The 24,805-nt window shown below is 39.1% G+C and overlaps 1 protein-coding gene across 1 annotated transcript in view; it reads left to right on the plus strand.

Moving 5' to 3' along the window:
- GALNTL6 (polypeptide N-acetylgalactosaminyltransferase like 6) overlaps positions 1–24,805 on the plus strand; it is a 1,158,724-nt gene that overhangs the window by 1,088,290 nt on the left and 45,629 nt on the right. Inside the window, exon 10 of the mRNA XM_025462860.3 lies at positions 5,116–5,337. Within this exon, the coding sequence (XP_025318645.1) occupies positions 5,116–5,337 (222 nt within the window). The remainder of the gene's footprint in view (positions 1–5,115; positions 5,338–24,805) is intronic.

The raw sequence follows: 24,805 nt of genomic DNA on the forward strand, positions 1-24,805 counted from the left end.
AACAGCTGTATTTTTTTAAGTGGCAATGAACAGAGCAGATTCCATAAGCAGAGGTCCTGTATAGGAGAATAAAATACAAGAGGACTGTTAGGGACTGTTTGGAGGATGTCTTGAACAGTGAGCCACCCTTCTGCAACAAAATGGTCGGTGGGGCATAACTCAAGAGCCAGCGGTTGAATTTCTTTTAGGGGAACCTTTGCCTGGTAAAACACCTGGAAAGGACATTTTGGCTCTGGAGGGTAGGCCTCAGGGTTTGGCCAGGATAAGCAGGGACAGTGAGAATGCTGAATTATTTTGTGTGAAAAGAGAGAAGAAATGATGACATTCTGGTGCAGTCCTACCAAGGAGACATAAGGGGAAATTTTGAGGACCGCAGCATGGAAAGGGGTCAAAAGACAGGAAGAAGAAATTTTAGCCAAGGACTCTACAGCAGCCAAAGACTGTGAAAGAAGTTCTATATTCCACCTTACATCATCTGCCGTGCTTTGCCATCTGAGGCTCTGCCAACCACCACACCTTAGTGATCTACCTGCGGCGAGAGTGAGAGGTGAGGAGGAACCCATGAGCGCCCCGCTCAATGAGTGAGAATAGCGAGCAAGCCCGAGGCAAGACACCACCAGAAAGGTCCCCCAACAGGAAATCAAAGCGAAGGATGAATATGTGAACACAAAGCCCTGGGAATCCACACAGATCTTGAGGGGGGGTGTATATATAATTTGTAGTTGAAGCAATCTTATTTAAATCTCAAATGACAGGAACCCCAGCTTAACACCTGGCTCTGTGTATTTAAGAAAACCTTTATAAGTTAGAGAGGAAGACAAACCATGAGAGACTCCTAACTCTGGGAAACAAGCAAAGGGATGCGATAGGGAAGGCAGGTTGAGGGGCTGTGGTGACTAGGTGACGGGCACTAAGGAGGGCACTTGATGGGATGAGATGAGCACTGGGTGTTATACTATATGTTGGCAAATTGAATTTAAATTTTAAAAAAGGAAAAAAAAAAGACAACCTTTATAGATCCAACTTCAGATACTTTGAGAGTAAATGATTACACATACAGATCTTCCAGTGTCCATTCTTTATTCTTTCTTTTGTCTTGATAAGTAGTTTTTGGACATTTTAGCATCTTCACCAACATTCATTCAATCAATCCTAGGGAGAGATGGGCCCACTCAGGTTGATTTATTTTTCTCTTTGTTACCATCACCAGGAGGAGATGTTATTAGATGTCTCAACTGCATGATCCTGTACATGTGTACACAGCTGTGGATGTTTAAGCGAGAAATGTAGCTTTGCTCCTATCCCATTACCTCCATGTATTTGGATGTGTGTATATATGTTCCTATAGAAATACCTCAAAAAAAAAAAAAACCCTCAATGTACTCAAATGCATATATGAGTATTTCATTTCCTGGACAGATGAATTTATTCTACAATCTGTAAAAAGCCAATGAAACTCTTGCAACCTCTTGTAATATTTCTCAGCTGTGATTCCAATATTTTCCCCAAAACTAAGTACTGAGTCATGATTACAGTGGAAAATTAGCACAGTATATTGTTACTTCCAGAATAATGACTTCAGAATGACATTATTTGGCCGGTCACCTGCACTGTTTGTGAGTGAGGACTATTCCTTGACTATAATAATTGACTCCTTCGAAAGTTTCCTCCTGGTAGGAAATTCAATTCAGAGAACAGAGCGTCTATAATGGAGGATGTCTAATGAGTCATCGGGAACATTAGAGAATGGGCAAGATGTTGTATTTATATTTAAATGTTTATGTAACACTCATTGCTAGAGGGAAACTAGCTATTACAGTTTTTGCAATTATCATGCTGTTTCTCTTTTCCTGTCTCCTGGAAAGCTACAAAAGAGGAATCAATGATTTGATATTATCCCTGGAATACACTCATGATCCTGCTGCTTATTTTAGAGTGTTTGGGAAATCAGCAGACCTAACCTGCAACCAAGTTTATTTCAATTTGAAAAGGACATGATAATGCAAAAGCTACCAGGCTGATTCCCCAGTTAACTCTACTGGTTAGCTTCCCTAAAGCGGTTGACAATTTACCAGCGTGCTATCTCCTGCCCCATTTACCTATTGATGATGCTTATCCTAGCTAACATTTATCATGACATCTTGAGTCATTTCCAGTGGAATGTATCTGAACTAATCAGTTCCCCTTTGAGTTTTATAATAATTCCTATTTCTATTTCAAAAATCCAAAGCAACTGGGGTGCCTGGGTGGCTCAATTGGTTAAGTGTCCGACTCTTGGTTTCAGTTCAGGTCATGATCTCGAGGTTGTGGGATCAAGCCCTGAATTGGTCTCTGCCCTCTCCCTCTGCTCCTCCCCTTGACTGCATTCTCTTTCTTTCAAATAAATAAATAAAATCTTTCTTAAAAATCCAAAGCAACAAATATCTAACCTTTAGCACCAGCACTTTTTTAAAAAATTGTTCCTATTTTCAGTGCCTTTATTATTGGATATAAACATACTATAAATTTGTCCACATTCATTTTATAATAGATCTTTTAATTCAACAATTAGCATGCCCAGTTGAGCACACACAGGTGCTTGGAATCATTCAAGGTGCTGGGTTTTCTAATTAAAAAGCAGATCTATACCTAACTTCATGAAATGTACAGTCTAAAAGTGCTTATTTACACAAGTCAAAATAGATTGCTCAGTGACAAAGCTATCAGAATTTTTAAGGCATGTCTTTACTTAATAAAGTCATTTTCTCATTATTCCTGGGTAATTTACCTCTTTGTCTCTGTTTTTTTATATTCCTCTGCCTTTATTCACTTTCACTTATCAGAGAAGCATAAAGTAGTAGAAATTAAATATTTCCATTTTATATAATAATTGGATTTTAGGATAAAGGTTGGAACTGCAGCCTAAAATCTAATTTGAATATAAATAGTTTTAAAATTATTGACTGATTTTTTCCATTCCATCTTTAAATCTTTTTGCTAATCATAAAAATTGTCCACCTAAGGGCAGATAAAAATACAAAGCATTTCATCCAGAACATTTACCAGATTGAAAGGTAAATGGTGAAATGACATTGAAGACTTGCTTGTAAATGTTGTAGGGTATGTGTGTAGGACAGGGCCATCACAGAGCAGAGGTTTCAACCATCGTCTGTTTACTTATCTTTCCCCCAAACAAATCAGGCAACTTGGAATCTGTGGCAAGGGCTAGGATCTTACAAAACAACGTTAACTCTGATGGTGTGCGGTAGTAAACTGGAGTCAGAGGAGTGGAAATTGTCACGGGCAAAGAATGCAGATGGGACGTGAGGCAGCGCAGCGACAAAGAAACCCTTCTACTCTCCGCGTCAGGAGTCTTGGAAAGGAAGGAAAGCAAGGCAACCAAGAGATCAGAGTAGTCCTTGCAGCACTGACTCTCCTGTGTGCCTTGCTGAATCAACTGAGCCCTACCTCATGCCCACCAGTGACCAAACGTAACCAAGGAGCCCATGGAAGCAGCGGAAGAGTAGGGGTGGGGTGAATGGAGCCAAAAATGGAGGGAAGAGACTCAGCGGTTGAGGGTCTGCCTTTGGCTCAGGGCGTGATCCCCATCCTGGGATCGAGTCCTGCATGGGGCCCCCCGCTGGGACCCTACTTCTCCCTCTGCCTGTGTCTCTGCCTCTGTGTGCGTGTGTCTCATGAATACATAAAATCTTGAAACAAACTGGGATGGAAGAGAGGCCCATTAGGGACACTGGTGGGGGGGGTGGGGGGGACAGAACAAACAAAGGGTATGATCTTACTAGGACTAAGGTGTTCGGGGACTCTGACTCCCAACACACCTCCGGGCACCGTTTCAGGCCTTAATTAGGATGCCTTAACAATCTTTAAGATAAAATTATTTTCTTATCACTAGTTTTTACTTCAATGACTTATGCCAGGATCTTATTAAAGTTTCCAGCCATTCTGCTCACTGATCTTCTAAGTACAAATGAGAAACTGGAAAGAGTGCATGTTCACGGGGCACTTGATACAGAAAATTTGAACACAAAACAAGAACCAGAGCCATGGGACACCTACAGGACACCAACACCTGAAGCCATGCTACAAACTGGGGAGGTCAGAACTCAGACCCTCTAGATAGCACAGCTGTTCTCATTAGCGCTCAATATGATAGAGCTCTAAGGGATGTCAGAGGACATCTCATTGCAGCTAAAGACCAGGGAACCCTTCAGTTCAACCCTCCAATTACTTTCTTCTAATAATTATTAATAATAATAATAATAATACCCATAGTACCTAGTATGTGCCAGGTACTATCCCAACCACTTTATGGGTGTGACTTCACTTAATCCTACAACCACTCTCATGATGTATGTATTATTATCTGTACCTTCTCAGGTGAGGAATCTGAGGCCAGAAGTGGATAAGTTATTTGCTCTGTCTCAAAACTGATGAAAGGGCTGAGCTTCCTACCCTGAGCCTACACAGTCTCCCGCCCCTAAAGAGCATGCTTATTTTCCTACCTTCCTTCTACTTCCTTCACCTGTGGAAACATCTGCAGAGAAGACCAGCTACTCGGTGCTTCCCTTAGCTTCATTATGCTTCATTATGCAGTAAATTACTGAATTCTGCTTAGCAGACTTGTACATAGAAAATATCATCAGAACACAAGGTCTTCAATTTAGTAATGCTGGGTTGTCTATAATTGGGAGAGAAGAATAACAGCTTGTTTGTCCTCTTTCTTTCCAAGACCCTAACTGTTCTTTGAAATGGTTTAAGCAATTTGATGCCGAAGAACTTCATTATCTCCAGTTTCAGCTCCTTTAGTTCTATGTGAAAAATAAAGAATTTGTAATCATGAAATAACAGGAGGGAAAGTTAGTGTAATTGTAAGCTGAAATTTTACTGACTCTGATAAATTATCTAACTGGCAGCTGAACCCATGCATGTTAGTGCAAGGCCTCAGACAAACTATATCACACCCCTTGATCTTATGAAAACTCCCATTTGTTAATAAGTCACCCACCAGCACTGTCTGAGGTTGTCTAATTTCTTGCACTTTTTTCAATTCTAGCACACCTAAAATCACCCCTTGAGCGCACTGGTCAATAAATGACCTTCTTTTCTGCTGCACAGAACCTGAAGCGGGTGGCTGAGACCTGGATGGATGAATTCGCCGAGTATATTTACCAGCGGCGCCCAGAATACAGGCACCTGTCCACCGGGGACATCTCCGCCCAGAAGGAGCTGCGCAAACAGCTCAAGTGCAAGGACTTCAAATGGTTCATGGCTGCAGTGGCCTGGGACGTGCCTAAGTACTACCCTCCAGTGGAGCCCCCACCTGCTGCCTGGGGGGAGGTGAGGAGAGGCTGCATGAAACCTGCTCTTACCCAGTGTGTCCATCTCTCCTGGGCTCAGTTGGCGGGAGGGACTGCCAAAGCCTCCCACTCCTTGCCCTAGAGCCAAGTAAGAGTAGTTATATCATCTCCGATAAGTGAACACCCAACTATTTTTTTTTTTTTTTAGAAATCGCCAGGGATAAACATTCAGCCCTCAGCTTTGATGGTCCCACCCAAAACTCTTGGCCACTACTAACCCCTCAAATGGATTTTTTTAATACACTTGAAAAATATTTTTATTTGAGATTAGTGAAATGGCCATAAGAGCTTGCAGAGAATGCAAATATCTGCCATGCTACTGTGTAAATAAGTATGACTTGATCTCCACGATGGAATCCCTCACCATCCTCCATGCGTAGCCTCGTTGCTATTTGTATATGCGAGGGTGAGGTGACGGAGTGGCTTGACTATTTTCCTAGCCAGAGGTGCTATGCAGAATCATGAAGGAATGCATTTCCATAATACCCAGAACTGTGGCGCACGCAGAAGCCACATCGGCTGCTTAAATAAGCACTAAACTTTCCACCTTGGAATGCTTCTTTTTTATCTCACTTCTTGATTTAAAATGGAAAGAACTGAATAGCCCCAGCTCCCAAATTTAAAATATCTATCTTTTGGCACAGAAAGGACTATTGTTCTGGGTTCAGTTGCGTTCAATCCTGTTACTATAGCCTTCTCCTCGCAGAAAAGCATATGCTAAAGCAAGGACTAAAATTGGATAGGGTGGATTTATCCTAGCAATTTAATCTGCTTTTAGCAGGAGGCTATGAGGGGGAAATTGCAGGCTGGGTGGAATGCTAGTGCTGTCCTCGTTCTCAAGGATTTCAGATGCCAGGAGGTGACTAGAGTGCATTGTGGGGGAGTTTTTTCATCATTGTCCCTGGTTTTGCTGTGTGGGGGAGAACATGCCTCAGCCTGGTTGGTGTCTGTGGCTCGTCTATATACAGGTTTCCCCATGACGTGGCTGGAACAACCAGGATACTGAAGTAGCATTCTTGGGTGAGCTGTCCCAGCTCCCCTTGGAAAATATTTCAAGTGCACTGCTTGTTTTGCCAAGCAGATCCCAAAAGATGTTCTCTACCTGTGCCTGGGATACCCAAGGCATGAAGGAGAGTCAAGGTCCAGAACATCACTGCATGTTCCACTTCCAAATGGTTTTGATTGTGCACATGATCCTAATACTGGCTGCTTAAGCCAGTTGGTAATCTGATCTAATACTTTGCACCTTAAACATTTCACTAAAGCATCCCTGGAATATTAATAATATTAGTCGGCTCCTACTAGTATCAGTTAATCACCACAGAGTTCATTTATAGCAATAGAAATGGAAAGTATACCCCAAGAAAAGCTTTCTTAGCCTAACGCATTATATGACACAGGAATTTGTTGCTCAATAAGCGGGAGGGTGCCTGTGTAAGACGTTTTTGGTTAAGGTTACATCTCCTACCTATGATCATTTAAATGCAGCTCTGCCTTAGTGACTCAAAAATACTCTCAAAGGGGCACCTGGGTGGCTCAGTCAGTGAAGCATCTGCCTTGGACTCAGGTCATAATCCTGGGGTCCTGGGATGGAGCCTGCTTCTCCCTCTCCTCCCCACTCTGCTCTCTCTCGCTATCTCTGTCTCTCTCAAATAAATAAATAAATTCTTTTAAAAGAAAGAAATACTCTCAAAGACCTCAGCATCATTGTGTGATCTGCAGCCATTTAAAACCCTATTAAGCTTTTCCCCGTCTTACGTGGAAACATATATTTTTGTTCCTACGTGGTTACCACTTCAAACTGCAGCAGGTCACATTTTCCCTTCATACCTGATCAAATAATAGCCAATATTTATAAAGCACCTTGCTTGGAAACAGACTCAAAGCTTCCACTGATATTCTAAAAAAGATACAACTTCCCAGAAAAATCAAAATAACCATCTAAAGGCCAGGTAGGCTTTAGCAGAAGATTGTTATTCATTACCTTGCTTGCCTTACACCTTTACACTACTTGCCTGGCTCTTAGAAGCATTTGCATTCATCATTTCTGGTCTAAACAATTACACATTGAGAAGATCAGATTTTTTTTAACACGATGATAAATTTCTTTCCCTGGAGCTTCAGCACAGCAAACAAAACAACGTTATATTTAGGTTTTGGGAAAGAAAAAAATGGGCTATACTTCAAGGACCAGTTGCATTCAGTTGCATTTGTTCCATGAAGGTGTGGTCCACAGCAAAAATGAAGACCTGGAAGACTGGAGGAAGGCAAAAAGAAAGGAAGCCAACAAGTGACAAGGACTTGGGTTGGCAAACACTCTTGAAAAATACCTATTTCACAAGCAGACTAGATCCGTGGGAGTAGAAGTAGTGCATGTACATTTAATGCAGGAGGCAAGAGAAGTGTTGAAATGCAGCTTGATCTAAATGAAATCATGAAAAAGAGAACTACTTTCTAACTATATATGTGGTGATAGCAACCTACTTCTTAACAGTGGATAAAAATTACTAAATGTGCAGGATATATCTGTGGATCATTTTCTCTCTGAAAACAGCTCTTTTGAAGTTATCATGCTTATGTTTTTCTTTTCCCTTTAAGAGGGCTTTTTTAAATATTTTTTTTATTTTGGAATAATTTTAAATCTGCAGAAGAGTTGCAAAGATAGTACCTCAAGTTCGCAGGTTAGTCTTCACTCCAGTTCTTCCAAGGTTAACATCTTAATGTTTGCCACATTAACCACAGTATGTTAAATCTAAGTAATTAACAATGGTACAATACTCTAGCCTAAACTACAGATTTTATCTAGATTTCACCATTTTTGTCATTCATGTCCCTTTTCTGTTCCAGGATCCAGTCCAGCATATGAGAGGGCACTTTAATTTTCTATAAACTTTAAATTAATTGTTAGAGTGGGCAAAGCTCCTAAATAAATATAATAGGTCAATTGCTGTTTCTGTAAGAAAGTGAAAAGGGAAATGCAGACTATGTGGCTCTTTTGAAGCGGTTATAGAAAGGAACCACAAACCTCCAGCAACGTAAACACAAGAATCCGTTATGGGATATCTGTTCCAAAAGCAGGGTAACTGGCTGTTTTATGCACTTGTACTTGGAACGGTTTCCACCTGCTTGGCTGTGCCAGCCTGATTCTGGGTAAACAATGAAGTGATTAGGCAATTTTTGGCGCTGGTTGTTAGAACCCACCTTGTAAAGGATATGTTACAGACCATAAATAGCCTATAAACTGCTGCTCATTTCCCTGACAAATTCAGCTGGATTATTGCATTTGTCTCTTAACTCATCTCTCTGCTTCTGCCCTCACTCCCTTCTGCTTATTCTCACCATAATCTACTAAAAATGGAAGATCAGGTCATTCATCCATTCAACACCTTGCAATAGCTAATCTCTCTTGGAGTAAAAACCAATGTCTTTATCTATGCCCTGAATGGTGTGACCCTTGCTGCATCCCCTCCAACCTCATCTCTTACTACTGGCCCTCTGGCTTCCTCTTCTCTACAAACACTGGCCTCATCACCGTTCCTCAAATAGGCCAGGCACAATCCCATGCCAGGGATTTTCCACTTGCTCCTTCTACTTAGAATCCTCCAGCTTCAGGAATCCTATGGCTCCTTCTCTCACTTTCTTCTGATCTTTCTTCAAAAAAATTACCTTCTCAGTAAAGCCTTCACTGATCGTCCCATTGTGTGCAACAACCCACACACACATGCACACCCATACATGTACACTTCCAATCCTCCTTTCCTACTGTATTTTTCACCTCAGAATCCATCACTATATTGAATATTATATGATGCATTAATTTATCATGTTTCTCATCTATTTCCCACACTAGAAAGCAAGATTTGTGACATAGGGATTTTGTTGATTTGTGAAGTTACTATTGCCTTCAGTGTTTGGAACATAGGATGTGCGCAGTAAATATTCACTGAATGAATGAATGATGAATCAGTGGAGGATTTTGGCTCCCTGTTGTTCCCCTTGCCACTCACTGCTCTGTCTAGACACCTCCATGGAGCACTCTGAGCTCTTACTCTGCTCCACCTCACAGGGGAAGAGTCTCTGTATCCTCCCTTTTTGGCCATACATTATCCGCCACTTTGGAAAGCTTGGCCAGGAAGAGTTTGAGATTGGAATCTCAGGTAACCGATCATGATGGACTGACTCTCAGTCAAGCAAGATATTAAATATTCTCTTTTGATACCCTAAGGAGAAGAAGGGAAAAATCCCAAAGTGAAAATCCTCTGTTCCGGCAATTTCCAAACTCTCCCTGCCAGCTTCCTACTTAGAGGCAAGAAGAGATTAAAGTCATATCTGATAGAGAAGTAGCTCTCCAGAGAAGAAGTCACTCCATCCTGGGGGTGGTGGATAGTGGGTGGTTCGTCCTCTGGGAGTACGTAGAATGGGTGGAACAGTGAGGAACAATGGGGCCCAGAGGAAGTAAATAGGATTTTTGAGCCGTGTACTAAGTCGAGCATCCCTTTGTGTTATTCAAATAGAAGCAATGTGCTTTTCCACGCTGCTGTGTTGGACAGGGTAAGAACAAGTTTAAAGTGGAAAACTATTCTTAAACCACGCACATATGGAGTGCCTTTTTTGTGTGTGTCAAGATACTAAATGAAAGAAGCAGAATTTCCTATTATCTTTCTCATTCTTACCCCTTCCCCTCCTTAGAATTCATGAATTTGCTAAAGACATTTATAGTATTCCTTTATAGTCCAAAAAGAAGAGTTCTGCAGAATCCCAAATATCACGTGGAAGAGAGAATAAAAGATGTAAAATAGACAAACATGCCTTTCCCAACCAGCACCATAGATTCTTTGAAGATACGTCTGCTTTCTGTCCTCAATGTGCCAATCTTGGCGCATCCGTCTGTCTTCTTGCAGTTGTGCAAAACTTTTTTTTAAATCTTTATTTTAAAAACTCATCTCAGTGCTGAACTCCTTAGGCTGCTATTTAAATTCCTTTCTCAAGATTAATGTCACCCAGGACTGTGGAAATTCACACAGGCAAGCGCCCTCAATAATTCCAGCCATCCTCCTCTGCTTCAGCTGCACTTGACTTCTTTAAAACTTGTTTTCCTCCTCTTTCTTCTAATGTCTTCATGGTATACAGGCTTTTCAAATTTCTCCATGTCAGTTTACATGAAAGGAAGTTTGGCCCTCGGTGGTGTGTTATCTGAAAGACCATCTGAGGATGTGAGGTTGTCTCTTTCAAATCCGTTCAGTGTAAATGCTACTGCTGTGTAAGCCGAGCTCAAAGCCAGCACTTGATGCACCGTGAGTGAGGCTCTCTTCTGCATTCCCTTGGGAGGGCTCAGGCCAGTTTTCCCAGCCTCTCCGCCCCTGCAAGCCAATCTTGCAACCCTGGAGAGCTGCAAAGTGAGATTGTCCTGCCATTCACTTGGCATCAAGACAGGGACTGGCCCTGCCATTCATCTGCTTTCTGCCTAAACCAGATCATTAAATTAAGCAGTCATTCAGAGATGATTTGTCATTCTCTGAGTGTATTAGAGTTGACTTGATCTGTTATTTATTTTCCTAGGCAGAGGCAATGCAGGTACACTATGCTAATCCATCTCTCCAGAGCTCAACAACGAGGTTGAGAGAAAAATGTAAGAACACATAAAGTATCAGGTTATCTTTAAGATGTTACTATGTGTTTCCTGAGTTTCTCAACAGTTGAGACAGTTGAAGGCAAACTTAAAGTGTCTTCTGACAAACTTGATTTTGGTTCCATACTCCCAGAGGAGTAAATTTGACATCTTAGTGTGTCAGCAGGGTCATTTTGGCCCAAGTCTAATGGAATCAGAGGTGTTTCAGAGCTAACAGATTGTTTTTCTTCTCTTATATAAATATGCCAAGCAAAATGTTCTGTCTTTTCTATTTATTGTGCTTGTCCTTAAAATATATGTATTCATATCCATATATATTTGACACACATAAATACATACCTCTTCGGGTTCATGTGACATGAGTAAATGAAGCTTTAAGTGTAGGTTAGCCTAGTCATTAAATCATCTTAGTGTTTAATTTCCAGTGACAGCTGGTCACTTTCTAATTCCAAGACTGACATAAAATTAATGGAATTTGAGGATCACTCAATTATCACAACAGGATTTCCAATTCAGGCCTCAGGAATTGTCATAACTAGAAAAAATTCAATATAATTTTTCCAGACATGGACAAAGGTATACCTCCACCTTACCCATTCTTTAACATAGTGCACAGTTGACTCAGAGCTAAGAGTGGTCTGTGCAGTACCGACAGCCCTCAACTAGCCTTAAAAGTCCAGTGACCTTTCACAGGTTATTGGAGAGCAAGAATAAGCACACTAAAAAATGGGGAAAATTCTTGGGGTCTTGGAATAAAAGTGAGAAAATACTGGAGGTCAATTCTAAGTGATCCAGACTGATGCCAAAGTAGATTACTGAGCTTGAATTGTGGTCTTAATCATTTGCAGACAGGCAATAGTTGAGAACAAGAGCCAATACCCACCCCCACAAGTGTCCTTACAATGTACTGCTAGCAGTAGGTCTTGGCTGGTCCTGTTCCAAACTCTGAGAATTACAGGGACCACACTGCTTAAAGGTAAGTTGTCCCTTACATTCACAATATAAATCTCTTTAGCAACCTAAATATCATCAGTCAGGCTTAGATTTTGTAAGCAACCTGTCTTGATTGGGGAGGAAGATAGGTGCTTCTGTGTTTCCTGCTGCCACCATAGCTAAATACTTTCTCCACATTTTATTTTCCCAAAATTATCTATTTATGGTTTTTTATCTACTTGAGTTACATTTCTTCCTGTTAAATTTGAGATTCAGGAATTGACTTTGGCTAGCTTAGATTTTCATAATCTGTTTTTGTCTAATCACCAACTCCATAAGAGTTGGCTAACCAACTCTTGCCTTAGATCTTTCCCTTTTTGTAATGCATTACTTTTTCTGTTGAGCCTTTATTCCCCATGATACCTATTCATTGATCAGTTTCTGGATAAGATGCTCGATTCTTTAGGCCCAATAAGAAGGGAAACATAACAAGATAATTTCAGAAGGAGCTTAACTTTCTAGCTCGATCCCTAAAACAGGGAGGACAAATCAGTTTTTTTCAGTCTTATTTTAGACCCAAGTCATCCAGAGCTAATCACACATATCCAGGCTCTTTGCCTATGGGTTTTGTTTTTTGTTTGTTTGTTTCTATGTTGTTGTTGTTGTTGTTGTTGTTGTTGTTTTTGCCAGAATTGCCAACAAGTTTGCAGCAGTTTTGTTCCCGATCCTAGCATTCAAGTACTGCCATTCTATTGGAAATAATAAAAAAAAATAGTGTGATGCCAGAAATAAAAAGCTACGTTTTCTGCAATATTCTTACTTTAAGATTTACTAAGATTTCCAATGCTAAAAGCACAGCAGCAGCATGGTTTTGTTTAATCACAAAAAACAGACAAAGAAAATACACAGAACATGGCTATCACCTTACATAAAACTGGTAACTTGGAACTCCAGAATATGGGTTAGTGTAATCTCAGCACCAGACAGCAGCAGGTTCTTGTGTGGGATTGACAGAGGTGTGGAATAGGTAATAAAGAAAAAAGGAAAAAAGGCAGTACTGACCGTTCTAGAAGCTGCAAATTAGAAATCAACAAATATTCCCAGAAAAAGACAATCTTTTACAGAACAGGAACTGAAGCAATCAACTGCGCCAATTACCAGTAAAAATCAGACATCCTCATGGGCTCCAAGCTGAAGACAAGCACAGAAAGATTATAGGAAACCAGTAATGGGCCATGGAAATGAAGGGGTGAAGCCCACACCTATCTCAAAAACAGAGACAGAGACCCATTCTTTTCCCTCCTACTCCCCACACCTGTCCTCATGGGGAGAAAAGGGAGGGAAAAAAACCTGCTGATGGTAAATCGAAAATGAAACACTGCGGATGCCAGGGAGACAAAAGCTTCTAACACCAGAGAAGGAGGTGTCAGAGATAGACTTCAGAAAGCACCAACAACAAACACATTTAAAGGTAACAATACTGCTTTGTAAGAAAAGACCTTTGGAACTCTAGACAACACAGAGTCAGAGACAGGAAGGAAGCTATTATAAATCTGCCTTAGCTCTGGGAGACATAGAGGCGACTGTACAGAGAGGCCATAGTTTGTAATACATCACAGTAACAAAGAGAAAAGAGCACTACAGAGAAACTTTCCTCCACTAGCCCAAGAAAATGAGTTTATTTATAGGTGGAAAATAAAAGCAGATTACAATAAAACCCCATACAGAGATATTCAACAGGGATAAAGATAAAAATGAGCCAAATAAAGTTCCAACAGACAATGAAAACATACTACAAATGTGGCCACAAAGAAGAGGAAAAATTCAACATAAGGTTTCAAAATGAACTAAAAGAATTTCCAAAACAATCAAAGCTTGCAGGAACTATGCACACCAGAATTAGAACAGCCCAGAAAGGAAATGGCTAGAAAGATAGGAAGTATGGTGATATGAAAACAGAGTTGAAAACTCAGGAATGAAAAGTAAAGAGAAGAAAAGAAAGATTTCAGAAATGAAGGCTAAATTGGAAGGAAGAGAGCAGCAAGAGCCCATGGATGGAAAATGCAGTAAGAGAAATTGAGGCTGGAATAGAGAAAAAATGAAATTCACAAAGTGGAAGGAGAGAAAAGAAACAAAAGGACTCTACCAAAGATCTAGAACAACAAAGATGCAAAGGAGATTGAACATGAATATCCAAAAAGGAAAGCCCCGCCAAGAGTGAAAGACAACAAATACATAAAAGTATAACTCAAGAAAATCTTCATAAAGTAAAGCAGTAAAACATTTGAATCTACATATTAAAAGAGCTATGTTTGAGAAATTCAACCAGAGGCATCAACACTGAAACGTTTCTAGTAAAGTCATCGTATTTTTTCAAAGAAAAAAAATTAATGTTATGCATCCAAGAAAAAAAAAAAAAAACCTGAGTAAAGTTTGAAGCACAAATATTTTGTACCAGAAGACAACGAACAACATTGTAAAGATGCTCCAGAAAATAAAATAAGAGCCAAAAACTTTTTTAAATATTTTATTTCTTTATTTGCAAGAGAGACCGTGTGCCCATGTGCGCAAATGAGCAGGGGGGAGGGGCAGGGGAAGAGGGAGAAGCAGTATTCCTGCTGACCAAGGAGCTCCCAGTGGGGCTGATCCCAGGACCGAGAGATCATGACCAGAGCCAAAGGCAGACATTTAGCTGACTGAGCCACCCAGGTGTCCCAGAACCAAAGATTTTATTTCTAAACAAACTATGCTTCAAATATGGAGGCCATCCAAAAACAGTTATAAACACTGAAGAACCCACGGATTATTTTTTCCAAGAGTCTTGCTGAGAAACATACTAGAGAATGAGCATCAGGAAACCAAGGGCACCTGGATGGCTTAGTCAGTTGAGTGACCAACTCTTGATTTTGACTCAAGTCATGATCTCAGGGTCTCCTTCTCTTTCTGCCCACTCCCTCCTTTCCCACCCCACCCCACCACTCATATGCATGCGTTCTCTATCGCTCAAAAAGAAAAAAAAAAAGTATTAAAGAAAGAGAAAGGGGCACCTGGATGGCTCAGTTGGTTTATTGTCTGTCTTTGCTCAGGTCATAATCTTGGGTCCTAGGATCAAGCCCACATCAGGGTCCCTGTTCAGCAGTAAGTCTGCTTCTCCCTCTCCCTCTCCTTATGCCCCTCCCCCCTCAGCTCATGCTCTCTCACTCTTTCTAAATAAAATTTTTTCTTAAAAAAAGAAAGAAAGAAACCCAAGAGATGTCAAGAGTAGGTTGGCCCAACGTCTGGTAGAGATTGGCTCTAAGGATAGAAGAATATGCAAATTTTCTATGCTCTAACAATGCAGAAATAAAACAACTACAAATAGGGAAAGTAAGTGGAAGTAGAATAAGTTCACTGATTGTCCTAAAGGCATTACCTAGAGTTAAATATGTTTATACACTGTGTTTATACATTGAAGAAGAGGGAAGAAAAGGGAAAAAGATTACAACTAACCAGTATTGTTTAGAAAAAAATTAGGTATTATCTTTAAAAAAAAGGAATCATCAAATAATATATATATAATATTAATGTAAAAGTAAATAGTAGAACAAAATATATAAACCATATTAAATACCAAGATTACAAAGAGAAAAGAAAATGGATCACATAGTGACTGTGTAGATATAGTAAATACATAATAAATTGGTATGTCAGAGCTGAGTTCAAACATATAAAGAAGTATACCAAAAGAAAAAATCTAATATTGACCATTAAAGCAAATCAGTCTGTTGAGACATACCTAAACCAAAATGATACAGAATGATTAATGATAAAAGAATATCAACAAAAATATCAGACAAAGGAAGTAGATGTTGAAAACATCAAAATATCAGACAGAGGAAGTAGATGTTGAAAACAACAAAAATATCAAAGGAAATAGATGTTGAAAACAACAAAAATATCAGACAAAGGAAGTAGATGTTGAAATTTTAATATAAAATGAGGTAGGACAGGGTGGAAAAAAAGCTAAAAAGTCAGAGACTACAATCTATAGAAAAACAACTTTCATAAGGTAGAAACTCCTGGAAATGTAAGAAGAAACAGAAACACATCAAGAATAAGACAGTTTAATTCTCTAATAAGGATCTATATAATCTAAACCATGTAATTAATTATAAAAATCTATAGATCTGTTTAACTCTGAAACATTTTTAAATTTACCTTTTTTTCAAGTATACAGAAGTATGTTAATATTTTTTAAAAACACACAAGGGTTTTTTTTTAAGATTTATTTATTTATTTTAGAGAAAGAGAGTGTGAGCAGGGGAGGTATAGAGGGAAAAGGAAAGAGAGAATCTCAAGCCGACTCCCCACTGAGCATGGAACCAGTCTCAGGGCTCAAACTCAGGACCCAGAGATAATGACCTGAGCTGAAACCTAGAGCCAGCCTCTTAATCGACTGAGCTACCCAGGTACCCCCCCGCAAAACACAAAGTTTACAGCAGGGATCTAAAGATAAGAAGAGATCCAAATATAAAAATCAACAAAATAAAGATCTCAAATTTGAATTGGAAATGTTAAGGTGAATACATGACTTTTGTCCCTCACTTTCTAAAAATACAAATTTTCTAGCTCTTGCACTGAAAGTCCTAGAAATAATTCGAATCCCATCTCATTAGTACATCTAACTCCCACTATATACGATTCTCCACTAAATAGAACTAAGGATACTCGAAGAAATGACTGATTCCAGTTGTGGGCAGGAAATGTAGAAAAATATGCCGGGATATTTGTTGCTCCAGAAAGCAAAGAGAGTAAGGAAGTATCAAAAAATGATATGGTCACATCAATAGGACATAGGGGTTAGCTAGAAGAGGTTCCACTTCCCATAGATGGAAGAATATGAACATCAAAAGAAAAAAGAAAAGAACTCCCCTATTAGTTAAATTGTACTAAATGTTTAAAAGGCTATAAATTCATGATGTTTTTTATTTTTATTTTTGAGAGAGAGAAAGCAAGTCGAGAGAGGCGGGGAGGAGAGGCAGAGAGAATTTTTATCAGGTTCCATGACCAGCACAGAGCCTAATGCAAGACTCGATCTCACCACCCTGAGATCAGGACCTGAGCTGAAATCAAGAATCCGATGTTTAATCAACTGAGCCACCCAGGCGTCCCCATAATGATGCTTTAAAAACTGGAAAGAAGAAAGAAAGAGAAACAAAATAAAAACCACTAGTCACCATTGTCAGTTGCTAGGACACCAAATCATTACTTTGAAAACTGACATTTTAAAGAGAAATAATTAAGTATCTCTCATGTTTTTCTAGTATAATACATATTTCAGAATGTCCAAAGAGCCCTAATGGCTAAGAGTTTTTTTTCTGCATACTCTCAGATAATAAACAGAAAGATAGAATTAGAAAATCAACATTTTGCAATCCCTAACACAATAACTGATTCAGACAATAGTCATCATTGGATGGTAAAACAGAAAAAAAAGGGATGAAAAACAATAAAATCATCAAGTTACTGCCACCTGAACACACTGATCAATCATAACATCATTGAAAGTGAATCATACACATATTCTGATATGATGCAATGTGAAGACATTTTAGACAAGCCGAAAAATCAAGAACTACCCCCAAAATGATTTTTTTTTAAAAAAGCAACAACAAAACTGAATCTGAATTTAATCAAGGCTTTAAATCAAACTTCAGTCAACAGGAAATTCAGAGAGTAGAGGAAAAATTTAAACAATATCTCCAGCCAAACCTAGGACTTAAGAACCTAATTTCTTCAATCAGTACATGGCAGGGAGAGAACAGGAAGAGGGAACTATTCTAGATCACAAAATACGCACCAGGCTCTGTGAATTTCACAACCACAAACAATGAAGTGAAGCTGGTTTGGATCCTGAATAGAATAATCTGAAAAAAGATATTTTTAGACAACCGGACAAATCTGAATATGGGTTAGGTGTTGGATACTAAGAAATTATTGTTAGTGTGGACATGCGAGAAAATTCTTTCTCTCCCCCATGCTCTCACCCTCTCCAACTCTCTCTCTAGTTACCTCACTATCTTTTTCTCCAACTCTCTCTCTCTTTCTCTCTCTCTCTCTCTCTCTCTCTTTCTGTCTCTCTCCTGGAGAAGCTTACTACAGTACTTAGGGGTGAAATGATAGGATGTGTGGGATTTTCTTTAAAATTATCCAGCCAAAAAAGAGTCAATTGGGAAGCAAATAGATGAATAAGCATGGCAAAATGCTGATGGTTTTCAAATATCAGATGCATAGAAATCTTCATAATAAAGAGTATTTTTCAATGCGTTACCTTGGAAGGTATGTGGGAATGTAATAACAATAGGGAAAGAGAAAGTAGAAACATGCATTTTGTTGATGTTGTAGGCATAGCTAGATATCAGCATTTTTATTTTACTTGTACCCCGAAGCTAAAATCATTTTATTGAAACACATCATCATATCCTATCTTGTTTGAATGGCATAATGCCTCAATAATATAATATTTTACTCAAATTTTATACTTAGAATATTTATTAGCTCTTAGAGCCAGTCTGGGATAACATGAGACAAAATGCTATATAAAATACGAGCAGATGGCATCTTTTTGTCTGCCAAAATACCTCCCTCTCTCTCTCTCTCTCTCTTTCCCTCTCCTTTCTCTCTCTCATTTCTAAAGGTTAGAGCCCTAGGTTAGTAATTGTCTAGAGGTCTTTCTTCTTTCTCACCAGCAGAATAAAATTAACTGTTAAAATCATACTATGATTTGTAAAATTTATAGAATAGTTTATGTTTTCAAAATGCTTACTGTAATTGGTTTAATCCTCCAAACGTACATGACACATAGAGTCCGATTATTCATCATTTAACTGGATAGCAATAGAGATCACACTGATATTTTTTTTTTTTTAAGAAAATGGAAAAGAGACACCATTAAACCATGCTCACAGGAGATGATAGTCATCACAACCAAAATTGCGATATAGCAATCTGGGTAAAAAAAAAAAAAAAAAAAAAAAATCAGTTCACTTTCTGGTATAAAGAAATAACCTATGAGGAAGTGAAACAGCCAAAGATGTTAGAACTAAAAAGTCTTGGACACACAGAAGCCACAGAACTGAGAATGTTAAGCAGATGTCTAAGGCAGGGCTTCTCCAGTGTACAGAAGCATACGGTGTGCGAGAGTGCTCAACCATGAGCCCAGGAGCACCTGCAGCCACAGGAAACCACTGTGTATCTTCCCAAGAACATCGGTTTTACTTAAAGGTTAATGGGAAGGTAACAATCAAATAAAATGGATATGTTACAGAATAGAATGCACAATACACAACAGTTTAAAAAAAATAAAGCGTACTTCAAGAAACTGCACTTCAATCCAAGACTGCTGACCTCCCAGACGCACATCCCCTCATGGTCAGCCTGATCCACACGCAAAGGTTTAAGATGCACCGGCCTAAGGAAAGGACTGGATGAGTGAAACTGGCACTCCTCTTTGAAGATACAGAAACTTACTCTTTTCCTGTGCTCCCAATGATCGGATCCCCAGAGACTGACTTGCCCCAGCTAAAATGCACAGGCCTGAGAACAATACCCAAATGTCCACTGTTAATCGTCGATGAAAACTACAACCGTCTCAAAGCTCAGAAATCCATGTGTGAGCAAAACCAGTACTTTGCGCCTCAGAATGCTATGCATGCGCCCGATGTTCGTTGGGAATCTCTCTATCGATTCTGCATGATAAATCACCGTCGAGTAGAACAGAAAAAAGTAAAATCCATATTGTCAGCACGTTCTCTCCATGTAAGCAAGCTACGTAGGAGTCAAACATTTGTTTGATGAACATGCAATCAGAACAAAGACAAAGAGAATATTTGATGATATCAGGGATGCCAGGGGTTTGGTTTGCCAGAAAGAGTAACACTTGAAGTCTACCGGCTACAAAATCCCACCTCCAGCTCCATCCTAAGGACATCCCTGCCATTGGGACAGAGAATTTTAATGTATATAGGTGGTTACTCCGGGCAGCATTTAGATGACATTGCCCACATGACATCTAAATGGCACCTTTTTTCTGCCCTTCCATTACTGACAACCAAGACTTGGGTTCTAATCAACACATCTTTTACTTCTAATCAACACATGTTTCTCCTTTTATTAAGACTATATTTATTTATTTGAGAGAGAGAGAGTGTGTGAGTGAGTGAAAAAGACAGCACCAGCAGGGGAAAAGGCAGAGGGAGAGGGAGACACAGACTCCCTGCTCAGCAGGGAGCCCTCTTCAGGGCTTGATTCCAGGACCCCGGAATCATGACCTGAGCTGAAGGCAGATGCTTACCCAACTGAACCACTCAGGCGCCCCACAACTTTAATTTCTTTATGCTGCTCCATTGAGTAGGGCATTGTAGAGTTTTGCTGTCCATCCTGTCTCCTCCAGGTGACCTTACATAGCTGTCATCTGACCTGTCAAGTGTTCATTTTCGCTCACCTTTTCTCATTCAGCAAATATTTTTTTTTCTCATTCAGCAAATATTAATAGACCGGGCACTGTACTTGTCACAATGGATGAATGGTGAGCCCATGAGACATGGTTTTTGTTCTCATGTGGCTTAGGGATTAGTGAGCTATAATGAGAGCAAGCTGCTTTCATTATTTTGAAGGAGAGACACCTCACCCACATACCTACAACATACCTACCAAGCCCTAGAGTTCTTGAAGGCTTCTTCAATGGCACAATGACTTCTGATGACGAGACCATGTCTCTACAGCCACAAGTGGCAGGCCATGACAGAACTGGGAGATGGTGTTTTTCTCTATTTCCAGGGACTACTCTGTGCATCCCCCAAAAGAGCAAATCCACAGTTCATCCCCTTATATTAATAGGCTACCTGATATAAGGGCATTAAAATGAGCAGATAAAATGCCGCTTTGCAACAACATCCAAATTAAAATTTGAGATAATTAATAAAGTACTAAGTTCCACAAACTCAAACTGAGCTCACTGTGCTGTGTGTGAGGATGTGCAATGTTGAGACAAGCACAAGGCCAAAGAGGAAATGACGGCTGTTCTCAGTCCCTTATAGGTTATTACACATCCTAGATTCTTCTGAATTCCCAGACACTTTTCAAATCCCAGCTCCAAAATTTACGGGATATGTTAGAATCAGGAAAGTTTTTTAATCTCTGCTTTCTCAGTAGTAAAATGAGATTAAAAGGCCCTACGTTATAGAGTTTGTTGAGGATTAACTCCCATGATTCACGTAAAGCTGTTATCTCAGCTTCTGGCACATGACAAGGAATCAACAGAAGTCACCTGTTAATACTGCAGTGGTGGTACTCCTAAGAGTGGTAGTAGGAGTACTAGCAGTGAGTCCATATTTAAATCAACAGTTAACAGTAACTGGGGTTTTTGTTGTTGTTATTAACAGGCTCTGGACAGCTCAAAGAGAGATAAAGATACAATGACCCCAAAGATATAATTCTGTGTCTGCTATAGTTACTGATAATTAAAATTTAAAGTATTCCATATCGAGAGGTGCTGCGTGGCTCAGTTGGGTAAGCAGCCAACTCTTGATTTTGGCTCAGGTCATGCTCTTAGGGTCCTGAGATGGAGCCCCGAGTGTGGCTTCTTTCTCCAGAAGTCTGCTTGAGGGCTCGCTCTCTCTCTCTGCATTCCCCTGCCCCCACTTGCATGAGCATGCTCTTTCTCTCTCTCTCTAAAGTAAATAAATAAATCCCTTAAAAATATATAATTAATTAATTAATTAAAATACAATAAGAGAAACTACATTTAATTCCCTCTCATAAAAAAAATAAAAAAATAATTCCCTCTCATGACAAAAAGAAAGTAAATAAATATTCTTTCCTAAAGAAAATTGTTTTTGTCTTCTCTAAGAGATCCAATTTTCCAGAACATGTTTTGCATCGAAGATAAATTTTTTTAATATTTTATTTATTTATGAGAGACACACAAAGAGAGAGGGAGAGACATAGGCAGAGGGAGAAGCAGGCTCCATGCAGGGAGCCCGATGTGGGACTCGATCCTGGGACCCCAGGATCATGCCCTGAGGCAAAGGCAGTTGGCTTCTCAACTGCTGAGCCACCCAGGTGTCCCTGGATCAAAGATAAAAAAAATAAATAAAACAAGGAAATTGAATATGGAAAAAGAACTTTTTTTCAATAGTGTCGTACTTGACCATGACATTCTGAGTGAGCAGTTTGGTCGGGGAGGGGAAGTGGTGAAGAGTTCAAGTTCTTATGTATGTTGCCTATACCTGGGTTACCCTGAGCAGAGGAAAGTGAAAGGATCCTCTCTCAAGTACTCTTTTCTCTTATCTCTCTATCTCCCCCTTTCCAAATGAATTACAAAATTGCTTACGAATTTAAAAGTAGACTTTGCCTCTTCCAGCTTATTAGAATATTCTCTCTCATTTTAAAAAACCCTTTGGGCTGCCCTACTTTGGCTACAGAATACTGGGACCACAGCTGGAAAGCTTAGCTAGAACTACTTGAGCTACAGGTTAAGAAAGCAATCTGGGTTAATTTCTAAGGAAGATGGTATGGGGTAGAAGGGAGCTAATCATAGATAAAGCAGAATTAGAGAGAGGAAAGTAAAAATAAAAATGCTTACCACTTGCAACGATCTACAGCTGGTCTTAATGTCTTCCCCATAACCGGAAATGATCCCAGTGCTTTGGGGGAATTTCCAGACAGTTCTCTCTCCTAAGACAATTATGCACCATCACAGAGGAACAGATAATTATATATATATATGTATATATAAAAAATATTATATATACATATATATTTGTAACTTTTCCCTTATGTGTAAAATGGGTGTCAAATACCTCATTGGTGTGAGATACAATAATTCCTAAATACACCGAGAAAATTATATTCACTCAGAGGCCTATTGGGCACAAGTTTCTTCTAACATCCACCCAAAAGCAAGAAATATGACTTCTATGACCTGCCATTCTCCCAGAGCTTGGCTTCTTCTCTTTTATGGATTTACAGAAAGCAAAAACAACTGTTCCAATCATTGTCAAATAAGCACTGTTTTTTATAGTAAAATATACATTTACCTTTTTAACTATTTTTAAGTGTACAGTTCAATGACACTAAGTACATTCACATTGTCATGTAAGCATCACCATCACCCATTTTCAGAACTTTTTCGTTATCCCAACTGAAATTCAGTACCCATATTAAGCAATTCCCCACAGCTCCTAGTAACCTCTATCCTACTTTCTGTCTCTATGAATTTGACTTAGTTTTAGGTACCTCATATAAGTAGAAACATGCAATGTTTGTCCTCTAAGGGCTGGCTTATTGCATTTTGCATAATGTCCTCACAGTTCATCTATGTGGTAGCCAGTGTCAGATTTTCATCCCTTTTTATGGCTGAATAATAGTCCACTGTGTGTATATATACCATGTTTTATTTATCCATTTATATGTTAATGGACACTTGGGTTGTTTCCACATTTTGACTACTGTGAGTAATGTTCCTATGAACATGGGTGGACAAATATCTATTCAAGTCTTTGCTGTCAGTTATCTTTTGTATATGCCCCAAAGTGGAATTGCTAGAGCATATAGCAATTCTATGTTTTAATTTTTTGAGGAACCACCATACTGTTTTCTACAGCAGTTTCACCATTTTATATTCCCATCCCAGCAATACATAAGTGTTCTAATTTATCCACACCTTTACCAAAACTTGTTGTTTTCTGTTGTGTTTATGATTTTAATGGATGTGAAGGAGTATTTCAATGAGGTTTCAATTTGCATTTCCCTAATGATTAGTGATGGCAAACATCATTCCATGTGTTTATGGGTCACTTGTGTAGCTTCTTTGATATCTTTATTCAGGTCTTTGGCCCATTTTTGAATTGGATTGTTTGCTTTTTTGTCTTTGACTTTTAGGAATTCTTTATATATTAACCCCTTATGAAATACATGGTCTGCAAATATTTTCTTTCATTATGTATCTTTATACTCCATTAATTGTGTCTTCTGATACACAAAAGTTTTGAATTTTGATAAGGTCTTATCTATTTTTTTCTTTTTGTTACCTTCATTTTTGGTGTCATATCCAAGAATCATGCCAAAATCCAAAGCTGAGAGGCTTTTCTCCTGTTTTCTTCTAAGAGTTGTATAGTTTTAGCTTTTACATTGAGGTTTCTGATGTATTGTGAGTTAATTTTTGTACATGGTGTAAGGTAAGGGTCTAACTTCATTTTTTTGCATGTGGATATTCAGTTTTCCCAAAACCATTTGTTGAAGACTCTTTTCCCCCACTGAAAGATCTTGCACCTTTGTAAGGAATTATTTAACCATATATGGTGGTATTTTTTCTGGGCTCTTCATTCTATTCCAGTGGTCTATATGTCTATCTCTATGTCACTATCAACTGCTTTGTTAACTGTAGCGTTATAGTAAGTTTTGAAATTAGGAAGTGTAAGTCTTCCAACTTTGTTCTTCTTTTTCAAGATTGTGCTAACCATTGGAGTCCTCTTGAGATTTCATATTAATTTAAGGATTTTTTTTATTTTTGCAAAATATATCATTGAGATTTTGATAGGAATTACAGAATCTGTAGGTCATATTAGTTAGTATTGATATCTTAACAATATTATTTTCCAATATATGAACATGGGATATCTTTTCATTTGTTTACATATTTTTATATTTCTTTCAGCACGCATAATATTTTAGCCAAATATTTCCACAAGACACAGCCCAGGCAGTTCCCAGCTACAGCTTAGTAGGCTTCTCAAGCTCCCCTGACCCCAATCTCTTCTGTTTCCGTGGCATGGTCTCCATGGGACATCTCACCCCAGAATTCGTGGAAGGAAATTTGAGGTCAACCCTCTGTTCCTGAAGTGAT

The sequence above is a fragment of the Canis lupus genome, chromosome 25 (assembly GCF_003254725.2).
Source record: "Canis lupus dingo isolate Sandy chromosome 25, ASM325472v2, whole genome shotgun sequence".
Lineage (NCBI taxonomy): Eukaryota > Metazoa > Chordata > Mammalia > Carnivora > Canidae > Canis > Canis lupus.